This window comes from Canis lupus, chromosome 2 (genome assembly GCF_011100685.1).
Source record: "Canis lupus familiaris isolate Mischka breed German Shepherd chromosome 2, alternate assembly UU_Cfam_GSD_1.0, whole genome shotgun sequence".
Classification (NCBI taxonomy): domain Eukaryota; kingdom Metazoa; phylum Chordata; class Mammalia; order Carnivora; family Canidae; genus Canis; species Canis lupus.
Window position 1 is genome coordinate 24107055 of NC_049223.1, and position 26661 is coordinate 24133715.

The window sequence follows — 26661 nt, forward strand, 5'->3', positions numbered from 1 at the left end:
GGGGTACACTGGGTGCCCGAGCACTTCCCCCAGGGCCCGGGATTTGGAGCCTTCCCTGCCACCAGCCCACCAGCCTGGGGTGGCTGCGTGGCTCCTGGGCCCCCACCTGGACTCCCGCCTCCAAGGGGCCCAGCCTGCCCTGGCCGCCCTGGGTCTCCCAGGCTCTGCGCCTTCCCATTTCTGTTCTCTCCTATTGTTTCTTGTGTTTTGGGATGCACGAGCCACCCTGTTCCCTCCATGGAGCCACCCAGAGAGGGCCCGGACGGGGCGGTCTCACCAGGGAGTGGCCGCGAGCTCTGTGGTCTCCAGAGAAAAGTGACCCCTTTTAACCTCAGCTCGCACTCTGCTCCCAAGGGGCACCACGCAAACCAGGGGCAACAATCTGGGTGACTAGAAATCCAAAACAGTTCAATACATTTTATGAAATCCCACAGCTTGCCAAGACCAAGATGGTTAAAAAAAAAAAAAAAAGAAAAAAGAAAAATTGGGGAATATGGGCATTCAAGTTTTCATTCATGACTTGGGAAAAGAAGAATCCTTCTCCAAACGAAGAAATGATACACAAAACAGATGTGCAATATGCCTACTTGAAATTTAAGATTTAAAAAAATTATTTATAAGGAGAAGGGCATGAAAATTTAATTTAATGTTCACCTTAGGTAATTTTGTGTCTTATTGTTCATAGCAATTACCATAAATCTGCATATCAATAAGCGAGAACAGATGTCAGTTGTTACAAGTGCTTGCCAATCAGGTCTGTTAAAAAGTGACAGATGGGTGGTTATGGAATGTTCTCATAAGGCCTATTAGCACATTCTCAGGAAGCGTCTGCAGCGAGAGGGTGGGCGGCTCCGCTCCAGGAAGGCCCGTGATCTTCAAGGATCCAGGGCGCACCTCACCACTGAGGTGCCTCCAGCACGGAGACCATCCACCCTCCTGTGCACTGGCCTCCGCAGCCCCCTGCCCTCCTGAGCACCGGCTTCCGCAACCCCCTGCCCTCCTGAGCACCGGCTTCCGCAACCCCCTGCCCTCCTGAGCACTGGCTTCCGCACCCCCCCCCCCCCCCCCCCCCGCCCTCCTGTGCACTGGCTTCCGCAACCCCCCTGCCCTCCTGTGCACCGGCTTCCGCAACCCCCTGCCCTCCTGAGCACTGGCTTCCGCACCCCCCCACCCCGCCCTCCTGTGCACTGGCTTCCGCAACCCCCCTGCCCTCCCGAGCACTGGCTTCCGCAACCCCCTGCCCTCCTGAGCACTGGCTTCCGCAACCCCCTGCCCTCCTGAGCACTGGCTTCCGCAACCCCCCCCCCCCCCCCCCCGCCCTCCTGTGCACTGGCTTCCGCAACCCCCTGCTCTCCTGAGCACTGGCTTCCACAACCCCCCCCCCCCGCCCTCCTGTGCACTGGCTTCCGCAACCCCCTGCCCTCCTGTGCACTGGCTTCCGCAACCCCCCACCCCCGCCCTCCTGTGCACTGGCTTCCGCAACCCCCTGCCCTCCTGAGCACTGGCTTCCGCAACCCCCCTGCCCTCCCATGCACTGGCTTCCACAACCCCCTGCCCTCCTGTGCACTGGCTTCCACAACCCCCTGCCCTCCTGTGCACTGGCTTCTGCAACCTCCCTGCCCTCCTGTGCACTGGCTTCCACAACCCCCTGCCCTCCTGTGCACTGGCTTCCGCAACCCCCCTGCCCTCCCGTGCACTGGCTTCCACAACCCCCTGCCCTCCTGTGCACTGGCTTCTGCAACCCCCCTGCCCTCCCGTGCACTGGCTTCTGCAAACGTCTCCTCTCTTTTCCATTTGTCGCCAACATTCCAGGACAACCTTCTCTGAGACAGGATCACAAACTGATGGGAGGGGAGCGGTTTTGTTGTTTTAAGCAAATATTTGTGCTGTATGGTTTCACTGTTACTTTTAAAACCCAGGCCAGATATTCTGGAAGAGAATTACCACCAGCTTCGCTGAATATGCAAAGCGCAGCAGTTTTGTCTCATCTGTCAACTGATAAACTCTTTTTTTGGTCACAGCTCCGTAAATCAACAGATAAACCCCTTCTTCCTTGCAGCTCTGGAAAGTCTTTAACGTCTTTCATGACACTTCCTAGTGCTGGGGGCGGGGGGAGGGGAACAATACAAAAACAACTGCCCCCACAAAACCCAGCCCACTCAATACAGGTGACGTGCCTTCCAGAATGAAGGGAGGCAGCTTTTCTGTCTCCGAATTGCCTCTTTCTGCCCAGTTCTGGAGTGCTCTCTGCATAACTGATGTATGGCTCGGATTGGTTACTTGGCCCGTGAAGCCTTTGCAGAAGGAAGCCCCTGCAGCCGTGTTTAGGGGAACATATCTGCATTTGCTGAGACACGGGGCACCGTTTTACAGGCTTCGGGGCAGCCGGAGCTCAGGGGTTGGATGTGTCTGAAATTTGGACCTGCCGCTTACTGAAGCAGGGACTTGGGGCAAGTCTGCAAATGAGCCTCCAGTCCTGGGCTGCTGCACCTGTTAAGGGGGGTGCTAGAGCCTGCGCTGTCTGGGAACGCCACATCTCAGACCAACTGTGCATCTTCGGCCTGTCTGCTGCTGTGGCCTTCACAGTCATCATTTAACATGTTTCTCCTTCAGTTTCTCAACAGCAAGAGCGTAACGAAGTGCAGGTTTTGTCCCTGGCAACGCTGGGAGGATAAACTGCATGATTATTTCAAGGAGCTGCTGTGAAAAACAAAATTGTGAAACACGACCGACCCCGGTTTATCTAACCGATACTCTTTTGAGAGGATCTCTGTTATAAAGAAATTAATGACCGACAAGTCACTTTTCCCAATTTCTTCTTCTTCAGGGGGGAAAAAAAAATCCAGGCTCTTAGCCCGAGTTTCGGAGATTTCAGAAATTCATGGGACAAATCTCACAGTTGAGTGAGAAATGGACACGTTTTTCTTCGAGGGTTTAAGAGGGAAAATAAAATCAATCAGCTTTAAGGATGCACAGAAAGTATCCGTGAAAGCATTGAGCTGCTACAGATTTGACCCCGATCTATAGCTTCTGTTCTTAAATTCCATATTCAGTGGAGGTTTCCTTCCACAAGATCACGAAACACATGTGAAGCTATTTTTAGTTCCAAAGGAAAATGGTGAATTATTTTGGGGAAACAAGGATAGTTGACGTTTCATTCTATTCTATTGAGACGAATACTTAGTGACATGTCATCGAAAATTTCTTTCTCTTTTTTGGCTTTATTTGCTACTCACACGGAACGTGTTTTACTCATTCAAATGAGACCTTTTAGACATTAGTGATGAACTTCAATCTCCTGAAGGATGGACTATTACGCCTGGAGAGTTGTTCACAAAAAATTATGGCTGGTTTCTGAAATGATGATTCTCTCTCTTTGGTGATTGTGTTCCACGCCGGACCGCTTGAACCTTACAAGTGGAGTTTTAGTATATGGCGCCGTAAAACATACAGACTGCATTGAAATCGCGTAGGTGCCCACTGGAACTGTGCCACCCTCTCAACCCCTTGGCAAGCATTTTAGCCTCAGGTGGGATTTGGGATAAGTGGCCTCTTGGATTTCTTCGTATCACTCCTACCGGATGTTGTGTGCCTTGCACTTGGTCATGTGTTTGATATTGTACCAACTGTTGCCAAATCCTTGACAACTCGACCGTGAAGACACTGTCATTATTTGCTTGGCTCAGATGTAAGGCTAACGTCGAATTTCTCCATTGAAAAAAACAGGGCGTTTAACTTAAAGTCCCCTGGAAGTGTATCCAAAATATCAATTTGTGTTTGCTGACTTATAAATGCATTCACCCATCCACTCAAAAGGAGTCAGTAGCCCCGCTCAGCGGAGCCAGGCTGAGTTCCTCAGCCCAGGCCATGCCCTCTTGGGGCCTTGATGGCTTAGGAGTGTTTGGGGAGGTGGGGGAGGAAAGGAAGGAAGGAAGGGCTTCAGGGTACCGCGCCTATATGTGGGGAGTCAGGGAAACCTCCTTTAATTATTATTTATTTTGAGAAAGAAGGAGAGAGAGGTGGGGGGTGGGGTAGGTAGGCAGAGGGTGAGAGAGAACCTCAAGCAGACTCTGTACTGAGCACAGAGCCCAGCACGGGGCTTGATCTCACGACCCTGAGGTCATGACTTGAGCTGAAATCAAGAAGAATGAGACACTCAACCGACCGAGCCACCCAGATGCCCCCAGGGAAACCTCCTTTAGACAGGCAATTCTATTACCAGTCCACCAGTAGTTCACTTTAGAATACTGGTCCAGATAACTGGCAAAGGCAAGAGTCAGTCCTACTTCGGGAGAAGACAAAAGAGCAAGAGGCCACATAGCTTGATTTTACCGGGGGGGGGGGGGGGGGGGGGGGGAATACACTGCAAACCACGGTGCTTCAAGTGCTCAGGAAGATGAAACCTGATTATCCCTATGAGTGAAGAAGCCACCTTTCTGGAAACTGCCAAGCAGACGGAACCCTGACATCTGCATCCTTGATACTCTCAATGTGCAAGGTGATGGTGGATAATGGACCACTCAGCATTTGATTTCACAGCCTGTGCCGACTTAGCATGCTGAATTTTATATGTTGAAGGTTCCAGAAAGGGGTATTTTGGAAGGCCCAGGGCACTTACAGAATGCCTTTAAATTAGCCATCTGCTCCGTGCACCTTCTAAGGTGACTCCTGGATACCCTTAGTTTTTAAATGAGCACGCAGAGCGTGTAAGTGCTAGCATCCTGACCTGCAGCTGGCGGGGCACAGCACACACCGTCTAATGGAAAATGACAGGGCGCTCTGTCCACCCGGGAAGACGCGCTTGGCAGTAGCCTCAGGACCCAGTGACCTTCTCTGCATAATTCAACTGCAGGAGTGGGAGAGCCGGGGGCTTCCTCTAAGGAAAGACCCTAATTTTGGATCTGGGTGGGTCCAGGCCATTAGAAGGAAAAATACATCTTGCATTGGCTGAAGGTATGACAAATCTTGGCATTTATTTTAGAGCTTGCAATCTGGAGGTTTTTCTCTTGAAGACACAGAAAACTCCCTGCATATTTTACTTAGGTCTCTCCCACTCCCTTCACAGACCTCAAAATTAACCCTTCAGTGTGATTCTCAGCTCCTAGGCCAGCTTCTCAAACTGTATTCATAGAGATACTCCTGAAAGATTTAACCACTTAACCATTTGAACATAAGTATCTTTCCCCCCTTGTAAACCAAAAGCAGTATTGCAATAAAACAAGCTGGCAGTGCCAGGAGATTTGAGATAAAGCCCAATGAATAATCCTGCAGGGTTTTTTTTTGATTTTTTGTTTTGTTTTTGGTTTATACTATAGGCCAATACATCCCATCAGACAACAGGTTCCCATTAGCCTGTGGGGCCGCAGGAGAAGGCTGGGCTGAGGATCCCAGAACACACGGGAGGAGAAAGTCCTTCCAGAGCCATTCAAAGTGACACAAACGAACAAACAAAACCAAGGATAGTTATTTGGTGGGGGTGGGGGGGGGGCGGGGAGAAAGAGACATGAAAAAAAAAAAGAGTTTTCGTAGTAACAGAAAATGAAAGCTGGCTTTTACTCTGTACATTCCGGTTTCATTTCATGGAGTCCGGGTGTCCTTCATTAAAAACAAATGGTGCTTGATTCTCACGCGCCAAAAATCTGTTCCCCTTGCTTTGTCTCCCTCATCTTTCTGGAATCGAACAAGGGAAGAGCTTTCTCGCCGTTCCTCACGGCAGGTTGGTGGCACCTGTGTTCTGATTTATTGCGTGGGCCGCCTTCCCTGGCCCGTGTAAGTTAGGATACGAGCCTGGAAGGTGACACAGCAGGAGTGACCTCTCACTAATCACTGCACCTCAGTTACTCCTGACACAGCTCATTATAAAAAGAAATCCTTTATGAGCCAGCTTTCAAATCCAGCCCCACTTTGATTTTCGCGAGAACAAAGATTATACTTCCACATAAAAGCTTCTGATGCACGATTCCGTCAACCGGGGTACGAAAGTAAAAAAAAAAAAAAAAAAAAAAAGTGCACCCTGTTAATTGTCTGTGGTTGTCAAGGGACCGCAAACTGTATCAAAGATGGGCCTGCAATCTTGGCTTTCATAATGGAGGTCAGAATATTTATTGACTGCTTCTTATTAAAATTTGAGAAGGCCGTCAATCATTTTGGCTGGCCCAGATAGAGGAATCTGGTTGGAAATTCCCCAGCAATCAATCCCATTAAAAAAACAAAAACAGAAACAGCCAACAACTCTGGAGCACACTCCGGAGGGCTCCCCAGCCCCTCTGGCTCCCACCGCTGGGGGCCCCGGCGCCCAGCAGCGGGCTCCAGATGGGACCCCCGAGTCCGAAAGCGAGCAGGCCTGCTAACTGCCCTCTGCTCTTGCCCCTGCTTATGCTCTTGGCCCTCCTGAGCCACCCCGTCCACATTCAGACGACAGCATGGTCCAAAGCAAAGGCACGTGTCGGGACTTACCGGCCATCTGCTGAATGCCACTGAACGCACCCAGGTTGCTGGAGGAGGTGGCCTGCTGCAGAAGCTGTAAGGGAGGGAGAAGCAGACGGTCAGAGCCGAGCCGAGAGGGGACGCAGCAGCCTCCGGAGCAGAGGGGGCCTGGCCCTGTACATTTACAGGGTCGCTTGCTGCCTCCTACTCCTGGCCCGAAGGGTCCCCGAGACGGGGCTGTAAACCCATATGCACGTCTCATCTCTATTAATAAACCCAGACGCCGGGGAAACTCAGTAAGGCTGCTGCCTTCAAACCATCAACTCAGTCCCCTGAACGACCAGGTGTTGCATCGGCTGAAACCAACGCGCGCCCGGTGGCCTAGTGGTTACAGCTCGGCTCTGTCCAGCCAGGCCCAGCCCCGGGGTCCTGGCTCGGCCGCCCTCGTCCTCCACGGGAAGCAGGGATTCACGGGCTCCTGGGCCACAGGACGTCGTCACGACAGCTACGCTCGGAAACGCGCCTATGCACCGCCGCCCAGGGCCACCTGTGACCACAGGCCCGAGACAGCGGTCGCCCATCTGACGCTGGTCTTCACCTACTATTTGTCAAAACCGAGAAGTACCCGGTGTGATGTCCTGTGACACCGTGCGTTACAGACGCAGTCGGCATCTTTCCAAAAGCAAGTTAACACCCGTCTCTGCATTTTTCCCTGGTGCTCTCGAGGACACAGCTCGCCCCCCCACCAAATCAGTGGGTGCCTCAGAAGGTAAAAAGGCATGTGGCTCCTGTCCTAACGTGCCCCTTGGTTTGGCCAGTTCAGCGGAATTAGAGGTTAACCCAGATTCACTGAAATTCTCTTTTTGACGACATAGAGCAGTATGGACACGGTTTGTATGTAGCAGCCAGCACCCAGCTGTCTCCTGCACACGGATGTACACGGATACCAGAGAGCACACACTCCCCAAATTTATTGAGAAGTGTCAGGCTACTGTGCGCTCAGGAGGGACGAGACAAATTCATGATTTTAAAAATAGCTTTCTGAATTTATTTGGAGCGCCGCAGAATCACATAAAGCTCCTCTGTTCCTTGGGTAAGGGTAGGTTTTTTGTTTTTGTTTTTTTTTTGTCCCCCCCGCCCCCAGTTCAATACCAAGCAAAGTCTACAAGTGGAGAAGACTCAAAAATGGGCCTCTAGCCACTGACTTAAAAGCGCCAAGTGGAATGGACTATTAGTGGCCGAGTCTCCGTTACAAGGCTAATTTGGGGATTAACAGTGACAGGTACCAGAAGGATGTCTGTGATGTTTGCTCACCCGTCCCAACTCGCTGGAATGTACTGCCTAGGGATGACCCACAGACTGAGACACACACACACACACACACACACACACACACAAAGTGAGGAGGAGGAAGGGGCTGGGGATTAAGCATGTTGATCGAGAGAAATTCCTTATTTTGGTTTGATTTCTTGGGTGTCCCATTCTCTCAGGGTTGTAAGCCCTTACCTCCCTTTCCTATTAGGTATGTTTAGAAATGAAAGGAAGTACAATTAAAGGAGTTTTGAAGCGATCATGAGGAGCTAGTAATACCTACTGGGGCAGGTGGGAACACCTGGGGTAACCAGAGTCAGAATCCACCCCTCGACACACAAGTAGGGAAAGCCCTAAAGCCCAAGGGCTCTTCAAAGAAATGCACTTCCCACTGAAAGAGGCAGAACGAATGTGGCTGAGAAAGAACGGAACCCAACGGGAGGCGCAAACGTAGCTAAGATCGTACAAAAATATGTTTCTATAAAGGAGGTGGAAGTTAATTCTTTTTCAGGGTCCAGAAATAATTTGCAGATGCGGTCAAAGAAGCGTGTGCCAGAGATTTTTCAGTGCCGTGGGGCCCAGGAGGTGGGCCAGAAGACTGGGGACAGGCACAGGTGTCTTGGTTTTTAGAAACGATGGAGCAGGAAGCTGGATTCTTAGAAATTATGAGAAGGCGAGCGTGACATCCATCTCTGATCCCAGTCTGGTTCCATAAGGGAACAGATGGGCTGTGAACCACCGAAAGGGACACGTTTGGGGCAAGACGAACTACTTTTACGCTCGACTCCCTGCTTGTTTCATCACCTTTTAGCCTGGGAGACCAGGACAGCGCTACGGCAAGGCACATCGAGATTTTCAGCAAGACAGCTGATGACATCTCTCAGGGCGTCTTTGTGGATGTGACCGAGCAAGGGCCAGCAGGCGGCGGGAAAGCCACTCAGGGCTTCTAACGCCTCCTTCGTCAGGCAAACAGGTATCGCTGCTCTTCCCACCGGGCCCCCCAGAGCCACAGCCGCACCCAGCACCCTCAGAGCTGCGGGCCCAGGATGGGCCCCCCGGGGGTGGGGATCCCACCCGGCCGCCGGCAGCGCCGCCCCGGTGAAGCTGGGGGACCTCCCTGGGCCTCCTTCCTCGCCGTCAAGACCAGAGGGAGGCGGTCGTGCAGAACCGCGCAGGCGCCCCACAAAGTGAGGCTAATGGATCCTGCGGTCCCGAGAGGCACAGTTCAATACAAGGTCAGTGACAGAATTAGGAAGGAACACGCAGGCGCACATGCATGCGCACCCGCACATGCACACCCACATGTGCACAGCCACACATGCACACCTGCATGTGCATACCTGCACAAGCACACCCGCATGTGCACATCTGCATGTACACAGCCACACATGCACACCTACAAGTGCACACCCGCATGTGCACACCTACACGTGCACACCTGCGTGTGTACAGCCGCACATGCATACCTACACGTGCATGCTAATACGTGCATACCTGCGTGTGTACAGCCACACATCCACACTCACACGTGCACACCTGTGTACAGCCACACACGCACACCTACACGTGCACACTCACATGTGCACACCTGTGTGTGTACAGCCACACACGCACCCCTACACGTGCACGCTCACACATGCACACCTGCACGCACATGCACACCTCCACACACATGCACGCCTGGAGAGGCTCCCAATATTAAACTGTATTAATTGACGTGAAGTCCGGCCTGTAAGTGGCAGGGCGGAAAGACAGAGGCAGAGCATCACGGTTCCCAGTGGTTCCCGGAAAAATCAGTAAGAACCAGCCCAGCGTGGTGGGTACAGGGGCCCCCCGCAGGCTGCGTGAGGTCCTGGGAGGGGTCCCCGCTCTGCACCCTCTTTACAGGTTCCTTGGGGAACTGTCTTAAATCCCCACGTGGACGGAGACGGCACCGCACAAGGAAGATTGAAGCTTAAGACAAGGAAACGGAAGGGACGGCTTGCCCGAACCGGGTTCTCTGCCCTGACGGAGGCTCTAACGTCCTGGCTCCGAACAGATGGAGAAACGTGTGATCTCGTCATCGCAGGTGCACGGGGAAGGCCGCGGTCACCGAATGGGGTGCCCCCGGGGTAGCGCTGGGGCCTGACAGGCCCGTGCCCCTCCACCACGGGCAGGATCTCTGGATGCCTCCAGAGCAAGGCCTAGGAGCCCGGCCTACACCAGCGCAAGCGAAGGGAGCCGTGCCCCGGGGCCGCCACGGAAGCTCGGAGCAACACGTGCATGGGCGCTCATCTCCCTCCGGTCCCGAGGTGCAGCCTGCCCCCAAGGGGATGCCCTCCCCCCAGCACCGCCGCGTCCCCAGGAGGGCCCCCCACTCACCGCCAGGTACTGTGGGGTGAGGCCGCCCAGACCCGTCAGGTTCCCCCAGGTGGCAGTGTTGAGCTGTTGCATCTGCTGTGCCAGCTGCTGCTGGAGGCGCCTTTGCTCCTTGTCCTTCTGGGTGTCCGCGAACTTGACTACGATGGGCGAGGAGCAGCCCTGTGGTCAGACACAGCGGAAAGTGAAGAGGGGGTTACCGCCTGGCTGAATGGGCGCATGACACCCCGCACTGGCTCTAGCTCGCTCCACTAGCTCGAGCACAAGGAACCATCTGGATTTTTTTTTTTTTTTAATCAATGGTTTGATATTGCTTCTTCTTCTCTCATCAGTACCATCAACAGAAAACTCCAGACACTGCCAACTGGTTTCTCTGGGGCTCTGGTGGTGGGCGAAGCCATTTGCTTTCTTGCTCTGAGCATTAAAACTGCCTCTCCTCCTCTCTTCGCGGGTCTTCCTCCGACCTTGCCAGGACCTCCTCAGAGACAAGAGACCTTACGCATGTTCTTTAATTAAGCTTCACGGTTTGCTTGTCTGTGAGACAGACTTGTCTGTGTGTCTGCCTGTTTCCGTGGGAGCAGGGGCCCCAGGAGGAGAGGCGCTGCAAGGGGAAGGAGAACAGCCCTCATTCGTGTATTTTATCTTTTCCACTCTTTCCGATTTTCCGTGATGCATTTTTTTTTTTTTTTTTTGGTGCCCTGGAAGGCAGGAGGCCTCCCGACCCAGCACCAGCAACAACAGCGAGCAGTGGGCTGGCGTGCGGGGTGAGGATGCTGCGGGCAGGGCAGGGGTGGGGGCCCCAGGCTCAGCCCAAGGGGACTGCCCACGTTTGCAGAGAGGACCCTCGCTCTCTTTCTTCTTCTCTAACGCACCTACTCTATCCCCACCCCGGGGCCCGGGGCCCGGGGCTCCTGCACACCACCAGTCTTGGAAGCCTATTCCACGGAAACGAGGCCTGCATCTGCAATGGCTGGAGGCATCTACTTGGCTTCCTTTGTCAACGGGGCTCACCATTCGGGGGGTTCCTTTGCAGTTTTCGTTTCCATGAGAAGGCAACGAGTAGGGGCAGTGAGTGGGTACATGGCCAAGGGTCATGTGATAGGGCGGATTCATGTCTGAGATGGATAAAATCATTGGGAGAAGAATAAGGGCCTGTGCCACCTCCAGCAGGAAGACTGCCTTCCTTCCCAGAGCCCCTCTGGAACATTCCATACTTGGTAAACCCTCGGCGGAGACACGAGCTCCTCCCTCCCTCCACCCCTCTCTCCCCCTCTCACTAAGGCTTGCCTACCCATCTCATCACCATTAAAGCTACTAAATTTTGCTGAGGTACAAGGAAGTTCTTCTACCCATGTGATTTAAAAAAAAAAAAAACCCCAAAACTTTTAAGGAAGCTTAGCATGATAATAGACCTCTCTCTCTCTCTCTTCTCAGAAATTTTATATTCCTACTTAAAGGAGCTCTCTCTCTCTTTCCCTTCCCTTTGGGTCATCTTGCTTTCTCTTAAAAACAAACCTGTGTGTGTTTTGTTTCTTATCACCTCAGGTAGTTACTGGGGATGTAGCTGTGAATATGTGAGGCTATGGTGTATGTTATGACCAAAAAAAAAAAAAAAAAAAAGTGAGAAAAATGAGGTAGATGTTTCAGTTTGAACTTCCAGCATATCGGTCTTCAGCTCTGGTAGCCACGGCCACGGGACACAACGTTAAATGTCAGTCAACCGCATGTAAATAATATTTCCACCATTTAAAAAAAAATTCTATACTTCATTTTTCTTCTTCTGCTCCAGAGTTCAGCCCTTCGTTGCTTTAAAGAGAGCAAAATACTCCGAAGATGGAAATGATACAGAGGGAAGGTTGCATATGCAAAGGGTTGTTATCGTTGTTTCAAATTTGTTCCATAACAAATCATAGCATCTCCTCCTAACGGTACGTTTACTGTTTGTTTTCTTCCTTAAATACCAAAAAAAAAAAACATAAAACAATGACCAAAAAAAGATACCGAAGCAAAAAATTAGGCCCCAAAATAACTTGTTCAAACCATAAAAAAGGAAAAACAGAGTGGGCACAGATTAGAAGGAAAATGGAAAAATAGAAGGTATGATATAAAAATTCATTATTTTTAAGGAAATGTTCTTTTAAACTTTAACGTTCAAGTCATTTGGAATTCAAATTCCTTAGATAATACATCTTGGTTAAAGATGTGAGCCAGAGTCCTGAAAATAACAAAATTAGTTAAAAAAAAAAAAAAAACCAGCAAACTTTAGTTGTACAACTGTAATGTGACGGGCATGATATACAGTCTTCCATTTAAATGTATTTTTTAAAATTCAACAAGAAATTTAAGTGTCTGAGGGCCCCTCTGTCCTCATGAGCATGGGTGTCCAGATTTCAAAACAAGTGCACCAGATTTGACTTTTTAATAATAGAGATATCAATACCAAAGGATTAAGGATTTCTTAAGAATGAATATGCCCCATTCTCTATAGCGGATTCTTTTTCATCCTGAGCCTATTCTTCTTTGGTTCTGGTTCATACCCAGGTCTGCACTATGTTCCCGAGCTCTCTCCCCGTAGGAACACAGGAGAACACAGACCAGCATCCTCTGCGGCTTTACTCAGGGGGTCCCTGATGAAGGAATGGGAGTTAGAGCTGAAAGAATTTAGGTTAAAAAAAAATCATCTAAGGTACAAATCACTAAATCACAGGAAATAAAAAATGATTAAGAATGAAACATGTGTATGGAGGATAATAAATACAGGTGAAAACTTGTTTTCTTCCCTAACAGTACTTTCATTTTTTTTTTTTTAAATCTCCACACTGAAAGGCAGCTGGGAATCAGACTGATCCCCGATAGTGGAGCAGCCGGAGAGAAGGCAGGGGACACACAGAGCATCAACGTGTGACTGCATGTTGTACAAGACTGGATCCCTAGGTATTTCAATTCCTGCTAATTATCTCCTATCGTGGCCGCTTTCCACCTGAGCTTGCCTTCAGGTAGGGGGGTGTGAGTGTCTTAAAAATGCATTGCACTGAAAGGAAAACACAGTGATTATATAAGATATGTTAGGAATATCAAAGTCAAAATGAAGCTCGAAAAAGACAATTAGGCTTTGCAATGCTGATATCAAAACTCAGAAAAGTACAGTAAACACTTAATGACAAGGCCATGCACACTCCTTGCCCCCTTGTCCGCCCACCTTCCGGGTCACTGTAAAAAAAAAAAAAAAAGTCGCCCACAGAACATGACGCGGAATGATCACTTAGCTCCCAGCGTGCTTTGGGAGATGCAGCATTGCAAAAAAACAAACAAACAAATGAAAAAAAAAAATCACCCTCCACCTCCCACCTCGCTCAAAAAAAAAAAAAAAAAAAAAAAGAGGTAAAAAAGCGCAAACAATCCATAAAGAAATTTTTGCACATTAAATAAAATTGAGAATATTTTGCTTTTCGGAAGATGAAAACGTAACTTCAGGTAACACCACAGGGCCACTTTCCAGAAAAGATCACCCATACACAGAGGTACAGTATACAGAGTACAGCAGAACATGCACTCCCAAATGGATCTATCAGACAATACAGAGTAAGTAACAGCATATCACTCTTGGAATGCTTTTGTGCAAAATTCTGAAAGGCCAGACCCAAATCACAGACTAGAAGTACAGAGCCATCTATCTACACATGTGGGCGAACACCCACCAGCGTATAGATCTTCCCCCAAAGCCACTATCTCTCATTTAGGAGACCAAATTTGAGCCTTTATGTTTCTTTTATTGGGAGGTTTTTTTTTTTTTTTTAAATGTAAAAAGATGAATCTGGTTTTTCCAGAGATTTTCATGCGTTGTAACGTTTTCACGGGTTAAACAATGTAGGAGAAGTATTAATTTTCTCCCGACATTCTTGATGCAAAAGCACAATTTTGTTTGGACTAAAGAGAACTTGACCTCACATTTAAGAAAAAAAAAAAGGAAAAGGAAAAAGGGGGGGGGGGGGGGAAGAACCCTGTGATTGGCACAGGGCAGGCCGCAATTTGGAGCGAGGGCTGTTAAGGCTGACTCCATACCAACCCTGGACCAGGAACGGACTGGATCCTTTAGAGGTCGAGAATGGGTCTTGGTTTAAATTGCACCGTGACGCTACGTTGCAGGGCCTGGGCCACTACAATAAAAGGCTCAAAAAATAATGTACAGCAAGTGGAAGGTTTTACTAAATGCATTTCAAGTCATTAGGGGAAAAATTCAGAGAGAGAGAGAGAGAGTGAGAGAGTGAGAGAGAGAGAGAGAGGATGAATATGAATGAATGGAAGAGATGGTGAAAGTGTCAATCTGTGATTGTCATGTAAACAATCCGCACAGGAGAGAGCGGCTTTACCATTCCCCATCATTTGCACAAAGAAAACAAAGAAAGGGCAGATGATACAGTACCTCCATGGTCTGAGACTGATGCATGGCTTTGATTGCATTCTGTGCCATTGCCCTTGTAGAAAATGTGACAAACGCACAGCCTGTGGGAAACAAGGGGACAGGGAGCAGGAAAGACAAAAAACAACAAGACAAAAGGGTTGGACGCTTGTTAAACCAACACAGTCTACGAGAACTGCCACAGGACGACACCGTTCTCAGTAGTACATAAAAATCAACAACTTCTCTCTCGGTTTTTATCTTAGTTTGCTTTTTATTCACAGTGCTGACTTGCTAATCTGACCAAAGCAGAAAGATTTATTTATTGACTGGTTTATTTATTTATTTATTTTTTTAAATGGAGACGAGGGGAAAGTAGTTGGGCACTTTTTTTTTTTTTTTTTTTTTTTTTTTAAGCCACAGGGAAGGGGAGGGTGCTTTGAAATTAGCAAGATCTTTTTCTTGCATTTTCTAAAATAAAAAGTTGTAATTTTACATTTTCTCCTTGGCTGATTATCTTGACTTGTAGGGCATCCACTCCACACATTCGAGGCTTTGGATTTCAAATTTTCGAGTTGATTTCTAAGCAGCAGATAATGCAATCCTCACACCGGAGGGCGAATTAGCAAATAAATTCCAAAGGCTCGAAATGTCAGCAAATAAATATCTCTGGTCTCTTCTGGGCCGTTAAAACATATATATGCATACGTATACACTGATGCGATTCCAATGCAAAGAAATATACCACATCCTGCAGGAACTATTTGGTTGTTATTAATCACGCACAAGAACAAATGCTCTATCACTCTGAGAATATTCAATAGTGCTTATCAGGTAAAACTTTAGAAAATCTGCATTAGATTTCTTAGCCGTCTGAAATCTCTATGACTTTTCAGAGTTGTGATTTCGGATATGCATCAGAGATCTGACCTAAAGTCTAACATACACAAGACAATGTACAGTTCTCTGAATGTTTCCTGTGAGACCCATTGAACTTTCCACGGCTCTTTATTTCTCGTGCGGTAAAATAAGCAGCGTCTACAGTGCCTGCTTCTGTTCCTTGAGGCAGTACTGGCCACCGTACAGGTCACTGCTCCAACTACATGGCTCATTGCCCTTTTCACTAATAAAAACACTGCCTTCAGAAATTTACATTTTATTCATCATGCACCCTTGGGCTTCTTAGAGAAAAGGACTGTGAAATTAATGCAGATTCAGGCTGATTTTATAATAATACCACGGCACACTAAAAGCTTAGCTAAAGCAATGCAGACTTATTTCACTTATGATCTCTAATGACTTTAAAAGTGCATTGATTTTCAGCTTCTTTAGCTTTGCACAGTTTGAACTTAGGTATCAGAGAATAATTTAGTGTTCCACTCAATTTCTTCAAAACATTATTATTATTACTACTTAAAAGATTTCCAAATGAAGCAGATCTAAACACTGAGAGGCAGAAGCCTGTTGTCCTCTCAGAGTGAACGCATGGAAGTGGAATTCTGGTATCCACAGTGCGAGATTATTGCCCCTGTGGCCAGTAAGCCAAACAGAATGTTCTACATCCGGGGGGGAAAAAAAAAGAAAGAAAGAAAAAGAAAGAAAGAAAAAAAAAAAAACAACAACCCAGCAGATTGTTTGGTTTCTGTAAATCAATTTGTGAGTCATAAAGTATATTTTCTTCGTTTGCTCTGCATGTGTACCTGGTGAGATTATCAAGTCAATACTGTATTAGCACCTTTTAATCAAACAGCAATAAGAGAAAGTAGCACCTGCCCATTACCCCCAAAGCACAAAAACATCCAGTCATGAGAATAAGTCAATGCATTTTTTTTTTTGCATCATGCTGTAATTTTTAATACAACAAAACTCTCAGTAGGTGGGAGAGTCATCCCTCATTCACCTCCCGGCTGAGCTGGCCTTACAAAGCCTGAAGTCTAGCTTGCTATGAATGCCGAGATGTTTCATATACTTCTCTGACATTATAGCAGCTAGCGGAGCTTACTATTTAAACACACTTGTCTGTACCTCCACTGGCTGTAGCTTCTGTCATCAGTGAAAGCGATCTGGAGCCTTCTCTGAGGCATCTAGAAGATGTGTGTAATAGTGTGAAACAGATGACAGTACATCTACTGGCTTCCATATTGCGACTCAGTGCTACAATTAGAGAGCCCCAAAGTCACCATCCGTCTCAAAATGGTGCCCCTTCAAAAACACTGTGGTTATCACCGACATGATCAGCGGAGGAAGTAGCACTAAGATTTCTCTTCTTGCATTTCTTGAGACTGCAATGGAATTATCTGCTTTTGCAAATAATCTGATGGAGATCTATTTGACATCATGTGAAGCCTGGCCTAACTCTGCTTTTAATACCCGAAACTGTTTCATTCACTTTATTTGCTCTAATTATCCAGGAACATGTGCCAAACAGTTTTCCAAATGGAGGTTAAGAATGCATTAAAAAAAAAAAACACATGTAAAATGTCAACAGAAATCAATAAGGCATAGTTTATGCATTTATCACAATTTCAGAACAAGCAGAACTTTTTGAGTAACTTAGTGAGAAAGATACAGCAATTAGCAGGTCTCAGAAGTATTAGCAACAGAACAATAAAATTTCATCTCTATAAACTCGAACCATTGCTCTTTCCTCTCTGAAACCTGCAATTAAAAGCTCGACTGATGCTTCTAATTATACAACCGTTACTGCATCCAAAAAAAATGATCTGACAAATCTGATGACTCCTTTAACCTTTTTACTCTATTGGCAGTGGTGCAGTAAGAGGGAACCTGTCTCCTTAGGGGCTCTGTCAAGTTCGGGGCTATGTGCTGTGTTCAATTACTTAAGAACGAAAATTACTGCCATTTGTAAAGTGAGAGCACACATTGAAGACCTCCCTCTCTACGCCAGAACTTCTGGATGAAGTTCTGCAACTTCAGAACCAAATGGAAGCTTGTTAACCTTTGTAATTTCTGCTCTAGTCCTATGGCTAGGTTTTAATTTTCTTTCCCACGGCACTGAAAACATGGTGGTGGCTTCAGGATTAGGCCTCAAAATGCTTTTCAGTAATAGAGGGTCACATAAGCTTCTTCCACCAAGACTGGCTTCCAGCTTCTTCTACAAGCCAAGGAACTGACTTTCCATTGGGCAAAAATAACTTAGGTCAATTGGCCCTTCCTACTAAAAATGAGCTTCTGGGTGCAGTGGGGTCCACTGGTTCTTGACAGGGTGACTGCTCTGACGGCCTTGTAGGGCCAGCCCTCCTCTATTCTAGATTATTGGATGTACTGTCTCAGGAGTCAGTTCTCTGACTACTGATTAAAACGTGGGAGAAACCAGAATGGGGGGAAAAAGATGACATGTACCAAGAAATGAAGCTTTTCTTCTTCTTCTTCTTCTTCTTCTTTTTTTTGGTTAGTTAAGATAGCCTGTATCTTATTGTCTTGAAACCTCTCTAAATACATAATAGCTGAAAAAAAAATTAAGAAAAAATTCATCCTTGACTGTGGCCACCCTGTATTTTACCTTACAATTACTTATTGTCTCTACTTTCAGAATGTCAGAGATGGCTCACAGAAATGAAAGGGGCTGCACTCCTCCCGGTTTGGTGGGGTTGCCTTCTTGCTGCTAAAACAGATAAATGATTGACTGGGGAAAGGTTTCTCCAAGTAATTTCCTCCTACAGACGGGATCTAAGGAACGCACGTGGCCCTGTCACAGAGAAGATTCTGGAACACATCTATTACGCTTGTCATCTCAACTGAAAAGCTATCTTCACTCAGGTGTTCTACTTATTTTCTCAGTTGCAAGAGAATTTTGAGAGAACTAGATGAATTCTTGGTCTGCACCAGAGAGAGAGAGAGAGAGAGAGAGAGAGAGAGAGAGAGAAGAAAGAAAGGAAGGAGCACAGGCACTTTCAAAAGCATGTACAATGTCAGGGCCTCTTGCTTTTATGCTTCTTCTTTGAAAGAGAAGCAGCAGTCTGCTATATTTCAACTGAGGGAAGCGTACTTAAAATAACCTGTGTGGCACGAAGCAGCTTTTGGCCTATGGAAAACTTGTTTATAACTTCCCATTCGGCCAAAGAGAGTTCTTAATGCAGCCGATTTTCCTCCCTGTATCTTTTTAGTGGAGGCAGAGTGTATTAAACATATGCTCTCCGTAGAACACGAGAGCGTCACAACTAGTACTGGGGTACACCACCCCCAGGGGTGGCTTCGTTTCTCTAGAACTGGTGTGGAGGGATTGCTCCTTAATGGCACCTCAGGCTGAGTGCAGAGCAGGACTTACTAGTTTGCCAATTCTCAGCCCCGAGGGGAGGTTCAGGGACTGTACGGAGAACCAGATAACAAAATGCAGTACCTAACCCAGGGGTATTTGATACGAGTTTCCGCACATGCTTAGATATCAGTGGGCAAGCCTAAGCTGTCATGATCCAAACTGAGTCCACCGTGCGTACCTGTTTTAAAAGTCAAAAGCCCTATCCTAATATTCTGATCAGATATAATGGAAACAAATGAGGATTTAGTGGCTAAGTCCAGTCTGTGCTCGCCAACATCCCTGAGAATATTGCCAATTTCATTTGTCAAGGGTTTTGGCAGGAGAATGTTGGAACACCATAAACACAGCTGGAATATTCTTAAACAAGCAGAAAGTTACCTTACATGGCAGTAAAGATCTGACTACACTTTGTGGGAAAGAAAAATGAGATAAACTCTTTCATTGTCTCCGAGTCACAGATATTTGTTGCCATGGTGCAGAAAACCCTGTGGACTGTACCCAAACAGTCCATTCTGACGGTGGGATTATGGGTAAGTGAGAACATGTGTATTTTAGGAAATCAACAGGCTAAAGGGACACTGACGAATGCACTGGCTTGGAGGACTCCAGCTTTGATTTTGAGAGCAAACATCTCATTTGACTTCCTGTGCGTGGACGTGTGGTATGCCGCTTACTTTCTCAAAACAGGTCAGCAGGCCTGGGAGGCTGACCTGCTACTGCAGAAGATCTGAGTATTAGGGAGCGGCTTGAAAATATCTCAAACTGGGTTTTCCAAGTTAGAAAAGATGGTTACTGCCCCCCCCCCCCCCCCCCCCCCCCCCGCCCAGGGGAAAATGCACGTTGAGATGCGGGCATATGGTGAAAAGAGAGAGTCAGACTCCTGATATTTGCTGAGTGCTGGTTTCAACGTGCTTGGTAGATGCTAGGTGCTGTCCATGTACAGTTGTGACGATTCCTGGGCGGGGTGGGGGCAGGGGGGCGAGGTCCTGATCTGGAACCTGGCATGGATCTGGGTGCTGGGGAGTAACTGTCGGGGCTTCTTTGCAAATAGTCTTTCTTGTCAATATGGAGATGAGGATTTCTGTTTTCAAGATTCTAACCCAAAGTACAGAGCTGTGGGTCCTGGCAGCCCACTCCCCCGAATCAGTGCAGGGACCCTGATTCTAGAAGCCCGGAGAGACCTCAGCTTCGCCACCTGGCAGGGAGGAAAGTGAAGCTACCGAGGTGGTCAGAGAAGAAATGACCCGAGACACCTGTGGGGGAGCCAGCGCCCTTGCCTGCCTCTTCGGTCTTCATTCTTGTAGCTGAACTGGGCAAAGGCAAAGCCAGAAAAGCGAACCACTTTTCTGTCCCTCTGCCTCATGATCGCATGGTTTGATTCAAAAACTTTTTTATTTAGACTAGTTTAGACTCGGTTTAGTAGGACAAGGGGCTTTTCATTCTCAGGGCGACCAACCTTTCCTTTCACTTGGTTTTTATGTATTTGTTTACGTCTTAAACGGCTGAGCCAGCAACAGGCATCAGAGACCAGAAATGCTGAGCACCCTTTATCTGCACAGCCACTAATGGGAGACACTTATTAATATTTGATTGAAAACTGCAATTCTTTAATGGAAGCAAAATAGTAGCACGGGAGAGAATTGTTCTTTTAACAAATACACTGATTCAGGAGCAGTCCCCTGTACCCAGGCGTCCCTGGGTCTCACTAATTGAAAAACCTACCAGCATCTGGCTTTATATTTCAGAACAAATGGTTATAAATGAGTATTTTTCTTTTTTTGCCATGGGGAATTCTCATCAGTTCACCAGAAATTACTTTTCTGTTAAGAAGAAAGAAGAAGAAGGAGGCAAAAAAAAGGGGGGGGGGGCAGGGAGGAGTGTACTCCTCTTTACACGGAGCCGGCATGTGCAGGAAGCAGGGAGGAGCACGTTGCCCTGACTGGTGTCCTAACTGGCGTCCTAACTGGCGTCCTAACCGGCGTCCGCGTGGAGCTCTGCGGCCCAGGCCCGGTGGCAGCGCAGGCAGGTCAGGTCGAGGCCTCTAGGCCACTACCGCATCCTGCTCTGTCCTGCGAGAAGCTGGGGGAGAAGCTGGGGCTGCTCTAAGGTCTTCTCTGCGGGAGTAACTTAGGGGCGCTCGGGGAGCACTAGGCACCGTGGGCCCCGAGGCCGCCGGAGGAAGCGCACGGAGCACCAGCTGGGCGGACGGAGAGCACGGGTGGGGTTCCCCCAGCCGCGGGATGCTCACCCAGGAGACCTCCCACGGCAGGCGCCCCAGGAGGGGAGCGGGGCAGGCACTGTGACTGCTGCCTTGGGGGGGGCCGAGATGGGACAGGGATGGGACAGTGGGCTGGCGGTGGTCACAGCTCACGTCTGGAGTTCTGGACCGGGATCTCGGGCCCACGGGGCTCTCACCACTAGAAAATCCCCCCGTGGCTAGTCGGGGGGCCTCCTCTCTGCTGGTTCTCCACGTCCTGGGTCTTGGCGACTGGGAACCTGTGAGCTCGGGGCTGTGGCTGGGAGGAGGAGGGGAGCCCGCAGGCGCTGGTCGCTGCGCTGGCAGGGACAGGGATCGCAACAGTCCCGCTCGTGGGTTCCTGCACCTTTTTTTCTTCTTCCAGCCACGCTGCCTCTTCCCACGGGGATCTTGCTCCCCCGCCCCCACGGCTGCCCCGGGGAAGCAGAGTCAGATGACCCAGCGTGACTGGCAGTCCTCAGGGAGTGAACGAGCTGGGGTGGCACTGGGTGGCGGGGGGGGCGTGCGCCAGGACAGAGGTCCCAGCATCCTCCTGCCCCTGAGGCCATGTGGCCTCCAGCCTGGGGGGCTGCTGTGGTTGACGCTGGTAACGGCGTGGGCGGTAAGCTACGGCTCCGCCCGAGGCCCTGGGCCTGCAGGTGGGGGCCACACTCAGAGCGATCTTGGTCAGCTCTCGGGGAGGCCTGCCTGTCGGGGACCCCTCGAGCTGTCACGCCCATTCCATGCCTCCCTCCTTTTAAAACCACCTTTGGAAGAAAACACGGGGACTGCAGGCAGGAAGCTTTTTCCACCTCCTTCTACTGTTCCCCTCGATTGCCTCTGTTTTGGGGGCCCCGGAGGTGGCTGTAGGCGGAAAACCTTTGTTCTCCACGCCTTTGATTCTAGCAGCTGACAGCGTTAAGTTTCGCATCTCAAAGTCGAAAGAACAAATGCTCTTCCTCACGTGGAGCTGAGTTTAGCTAAAATGAGGGACACGGGTGTGAAGGAGTGCTTTGAGACGTAAGGCCCAACTTTTTCTTTCAGCAGGTGGTTCGAGACGGCAGTGCTGTCCCAGAACCAGAGACTGGGAATGAAGAGAAGTTTCTAATTAGCCCCATGGAAACTGCATCGAGAAGTATCCTTGATAGAATGAGAGCCTCTCTGTGGTGCAAACATATGGGTTGCTTAGGAGAAGTGAACAGTGACGTTTTATATGTACACCCTGACTCCAGCCTCCTGGGCGGTCTCGGGAAACATGGTCTGATGAGGGGGGACACTCCGCGACAGCGCTTAGGAGTGGGTTAGCCAAGGATCTGCTGTGCAAGGAGGGCCAGACGTGGAAAGGGACGTTATTTCCAGCTGCCTTGGGTAGCTGCTTGCAGACACACTGGTTTTCCTCAGGGCTCGAAGCCCCCATCTCTGCTTCCATCACGGTGACAAAGAGGAGCCTACTATCTCCTGGACCAAGTCATCTGTCTGCCACGTAATGGGATTTCCTGTGCTCAGGCCTCCCAGGAATTTTGCTCTTGGAAATAAAACCCTCACACCCCAGGACAGGCCCAGCTACCCTGAGTCCCTAAGCTGTTCTGCGCTACGTGGGGACACTGACGTTTTTCCTCGGTTTATGTCGCTGTCAAGGGGCCCGTCCCCTTCCCATGGCTCTCGGGCAGAGGCAGGAAGCCAGAGACTAAGATGAAAACAACAAATATTCTCTTTCCTCCTCCACATCTCTCCTTCACCCCCAGAATGTACTTCAATTTGAGATCGAAAGGGATGTATAACGACAGGGCGGCCTGTCGGCGTCCCCGCTGGCCGGGAGAGCCTGAGCTAATATGTTGGCTCTAAGACCTTCTCGACCTGAGAAATTCAAGGTGATCACTTCAGCTACGGTGAAAAGTTCACGCTGGAAAACGTGATCACACGAGACGCATTACAGGGTGACCTCTTGCTGCGTGCGGTGGCTACATCTACCTTGATTGTGACACACAGTTCCAATTAGCACTTAAGGAAAGAGACTTTATAGACAGTACACTCACCTCGACTCAGCCCGTCGGGTCCCCGGAGGATCCGACATTCTTCTATCTGGCCAAATGGAGAAAACATCACCCTGATATCATTCTCATTACATTTCTTCGAAACCATTCCTATGAATAATTTTCGGTCTTCCACAGCTAGGAGATAAAAATAATGAATGAGCAAAGGCCATTCCCCCCCCCCCCATTTTTTTCTTGTAATTAATGCTTCATTACCACATCAAACCGGGCCCCCGGTCATGTGAGACGAAGCATGGGACTTCCCAAGGCCAGCTCTTGGGACTTCCAGGCCGCCTTCCCCGGCGCCCTTCATCCTGCCTCCCTCCGTGAGCTGCCTCTTACCCACATGACATCTTCAGAGGACCCGAGACACCACCAAGTCCTCCCCTCCCACCCCGTCTGGAAACTCACGGTGCTAACATGTTAGAGCTCCGTGTAGTCACCAAACGCTACCATTACATAGAGATCGTTTTGAACGTGCATTTTTTTTTTTCTCCCATAGGTGTTCTTTGGACTTGAATGACAAGAGAGAGAAAAAGGTTGGGGAGAGAAAAATAGGATGAACAGATAAAGCACCACGGGAAATGAAACTCTGAATAAGGCATTCACTGGGGGGAACCTCCTCTCTCAATTTCAAATAGCTTGGCCGCGTGGATCCAGACAGTAAGGAGAGAGAAGAGAGATGCTCATCTCTCTGGAGAAACATAGATGACCTTCCGTCCATCCGTCCGTCCTGTCCGTCCGTCCACTCTAACCAGGACAACATGTGGTCTGCATCTGTGGCTGAAGATCAAGGCAACTCTAGGGGCAGAGCGAGGCCGTGGCTACTTGAGAATCCCGTCGGGACGGCCCCGGGCTCGGGGTGGAACCCGAAACGGGAAAGAGCATGAAGGGAACGATGACCATTCTTTGCACCTGGATGCAGGACACTTGACAGACAGAAATGCATTTTGGGTGTCACGCCCCCCCCCCCCCCCCCCCCCGCCCCAACCAGTGCCAACCCTGGAAACTGCTGGGAGGGTAAAAAGACTGAGGAAGGTTTGCCTCTGATGACCCGGGAGATTTTCCTCAAAATCTACAAGCCTGCGCTCAGGATAAGTGGCCTACATTTAGCCTCAAAGGCACAATTATCACTGATTTCAGGACAGTGTTTGCAGCCTTTTTAAAGGAAAGAGCAAAAAAAAAAATTAAAATTAAAATTAAAAAATAAAATAAACACAAAAAAGGGAAAGGGAAAAAAAACTCCACCTCTGTTCTAGACGTCCCGTGTTGCATTTTAACCCACGTCTTAGGATTTAAAGGAAGGGCAGGAGGCTGTACCAGCATTTTAGACAGGCTGGCTTAGGGAAGGGCCCTGCCGTCCACGCTGTGTAGAAACCTTCGTGTCCTATCTGTGTCATAATCTCACCGCTGCTCTTAACTGGCTCTTATCTCTGTCTCCCGGATTCTTGCCCTGGACAGCCAGTGTCTCGGTTTCATTTAACCGGCAAGAATGGATTTTCGGCTTTCTAGGGCCAGGTGCTCTTGATGCCTGAGTCAAACCGGCCTGGGCCCCCCGGGGGCTGGGAGAGAGATCTGTCAGCGAAGGAGTGATGGGACACAGCGAGGCCTGCTCTGGGGGGCCGCCGCCCAGGGGGGGATCCCATCTGTCCGTGATGTCTGCTAAAGCCCCGTGTGGCTCCTGAGCACTTGAACCCTGGCTAGTGTGACTGAGAAACTGAACTGCTATTGTGATTTAATTGTAACTAATTAAAAAATAATAATTTAAATTTAAGAAGCCCCGTGTGACATTACGGTGGACCCTGCAGCTCTGCGAGGCCTGGGTGAGGCAGGTAAGGGCTCCTGCCCCATGGAGCCCCGCACTGGAAGCAGGAGACTTGGAAGATGTTCTGTGTCAGTCTCAAAGACCCCTGGTGGGGCAGGGAAGGAACCTGCCTAGCCTGGGCCATAGCTGCTGCCCCTCTCCCGGCTCCAGTCCTGGCCCCCGTGTGAGGGCAGAGGAGGGAGAGGAGGCCTCCAGGGGAAGGCAGGGCTGGGTCAGAGACTTGCCGGGTCCCGCACTGCCCACTGAGTTGACGGCCACCCCAAGGGGTGAGCTGACTTGCATGGCCCTCGGCCTCGTCATCCATAAAACGAGGTTTAAACTCCTCTCTTTCCTGGCTGTATTTCTTAAGTGACAGAGAGAGGACAGCCCAGCTATGTGCCTGGCGTGACCCAAGTACCTGGGGTGGGGATGCAGAAGCCCAGGATCCCACCTGCCAGCCGTGCTCTGCACCGACACAGCTCCTGCGACGGTGCAGAGAATCTAGGACTCTGAGCCACATGGGTGGGAACCAAACACCATGGGGCTATGAGCTATGGACTGTGCACCAAGAGCTGCAGAAAGGCTTGGTGGGCGGAGGGGGTGGCATTTCAGCTGGCCCTGGAGGGGCACGGGGAGAGGCTGCTAGAAGTGTGGGACAACATGCAGTGGGGGGATGGAGGAAAGCAGCCAGGCTTCAGGCCCCTGCAGCTTCTGTAGAGAGGGGCTCAAGGCAACACAGTCCTGTGTTGAGCCTCATCAAAGTGGCCGTGGGCAATGGTGTCACTGGTTCTGAGTCACAGGGGGAAGCTGGGGAGGACCCGACTTCCCTCCAGTAGATGAACAATCTCACTTGTAAGAAGCTTTTCTCTCTCCCATCAGAGCAGGTGAGCTACCTGTGATCCACAGGGAAGTGGTGGACGTCGGTCAAGCAACTGTGCCCACCTACACTGATGACACGGTGGCCCCGAGGGGACACGACATCCCTGATGGGAAGGGACAGATTGCAGCATGGAAGAGCAGGGGCCAGCAAACTTCTAGGTGCAGTTGCAACCTCCCCACTCCCACTGCCTCCACGACTTCTACCCACAGAGGCTATGGCTGGTATCTTCTTGAGTGTTAAAAAAAAAAAAAAAAAAAAAAAAAAAAAGCCCTACTGAATGTCTTCTTATCCCGAAGAATTCAGTTTTAGTTCTTTCAAACAAAAGCGAATGATAACCTGAGTCCTCAGTTTCACCGGGAAACCGATCACTACGGCACGGAGCTAAAAGGCTTTGCAGGTTTGGAGCTTTACGGTGATGCTGGAATAAACTACATGTGCTGTTCCTGCATAAGCTGAAAAAATGATTTTCCCCCCGTAAGATGAACAGTGAGAGCTGAAAACCACCTGTTGACAAGCCCTGGCGTCCCAGGCATCAGGCCAGCCACACCTGAGGCAGGGAGATGGACCAGAACTCTCTTTCAGTAGCAGCAGCAGCTCAGGACATATAAGGGAAGCCGACACCACCCATAGGGTGTCCACCCATAGGGACGAAGTGCCCACCTCGTCCTCCACATGCGGGTCCCAGCAGAGAAGCTGGGTGCTGGCAAGGCGGCGAGCCCTGCTCCCTCTCTGGTTCCAACAGCTGGGCCCCCGTTGGGCTTCAGGGGCAAATGGGGAGACCTACTCACTCCCCCCTTTCTTCTCCCTTGAGTTTTCCTGGTGGAAATTCACTCGTCAAACTTGTTCCTGGGATTCCCAGTCCGAGGGTCCCTGAGCAGCTTTGTCAACATTCTAAATAAATACAATTATCTTGCATTCGCTTAACTTTTCCATCA

General features: G+C 49.5%; 1 protein-coding gene across 11 annotated transcripts in view; it reads right to left on the reverse strand.

The window, feature by feature from the left end:
• CELF2 (CUGBP Elav-like family member 2) overlaps positions 1 to 26661 on the reverse strand; it is an 814024-nt gene that overhangs the window by 48764 nt on the left and 738599 nt on the right. For all 11 annotated transcript variants that reach the window (XM_038530152.1, XM_038530144.1, XM_038530148.1 and 8 more), the window contains 4 exons: positions 23046 to 23180; positions 14519 to 14598; positions 10099 to 10257; positions 6457 to 6520 (listed from right to left, as the gene is read on the reverse strand). In XM_038530152.1, coding sequence (XP_038386080.1) covers positions 6457 to 6520; positions 10099 to 10257; positions 14519 to 14598; positions 23046 to 23180 — 438 coding nt within the window. The remainder of the gene's footprint in view (positions 1 to 6456; positions 6521 to 10098; positions 10258 to 14518; positions 14599 to 23045; positions 23181 to 26661) is intronic.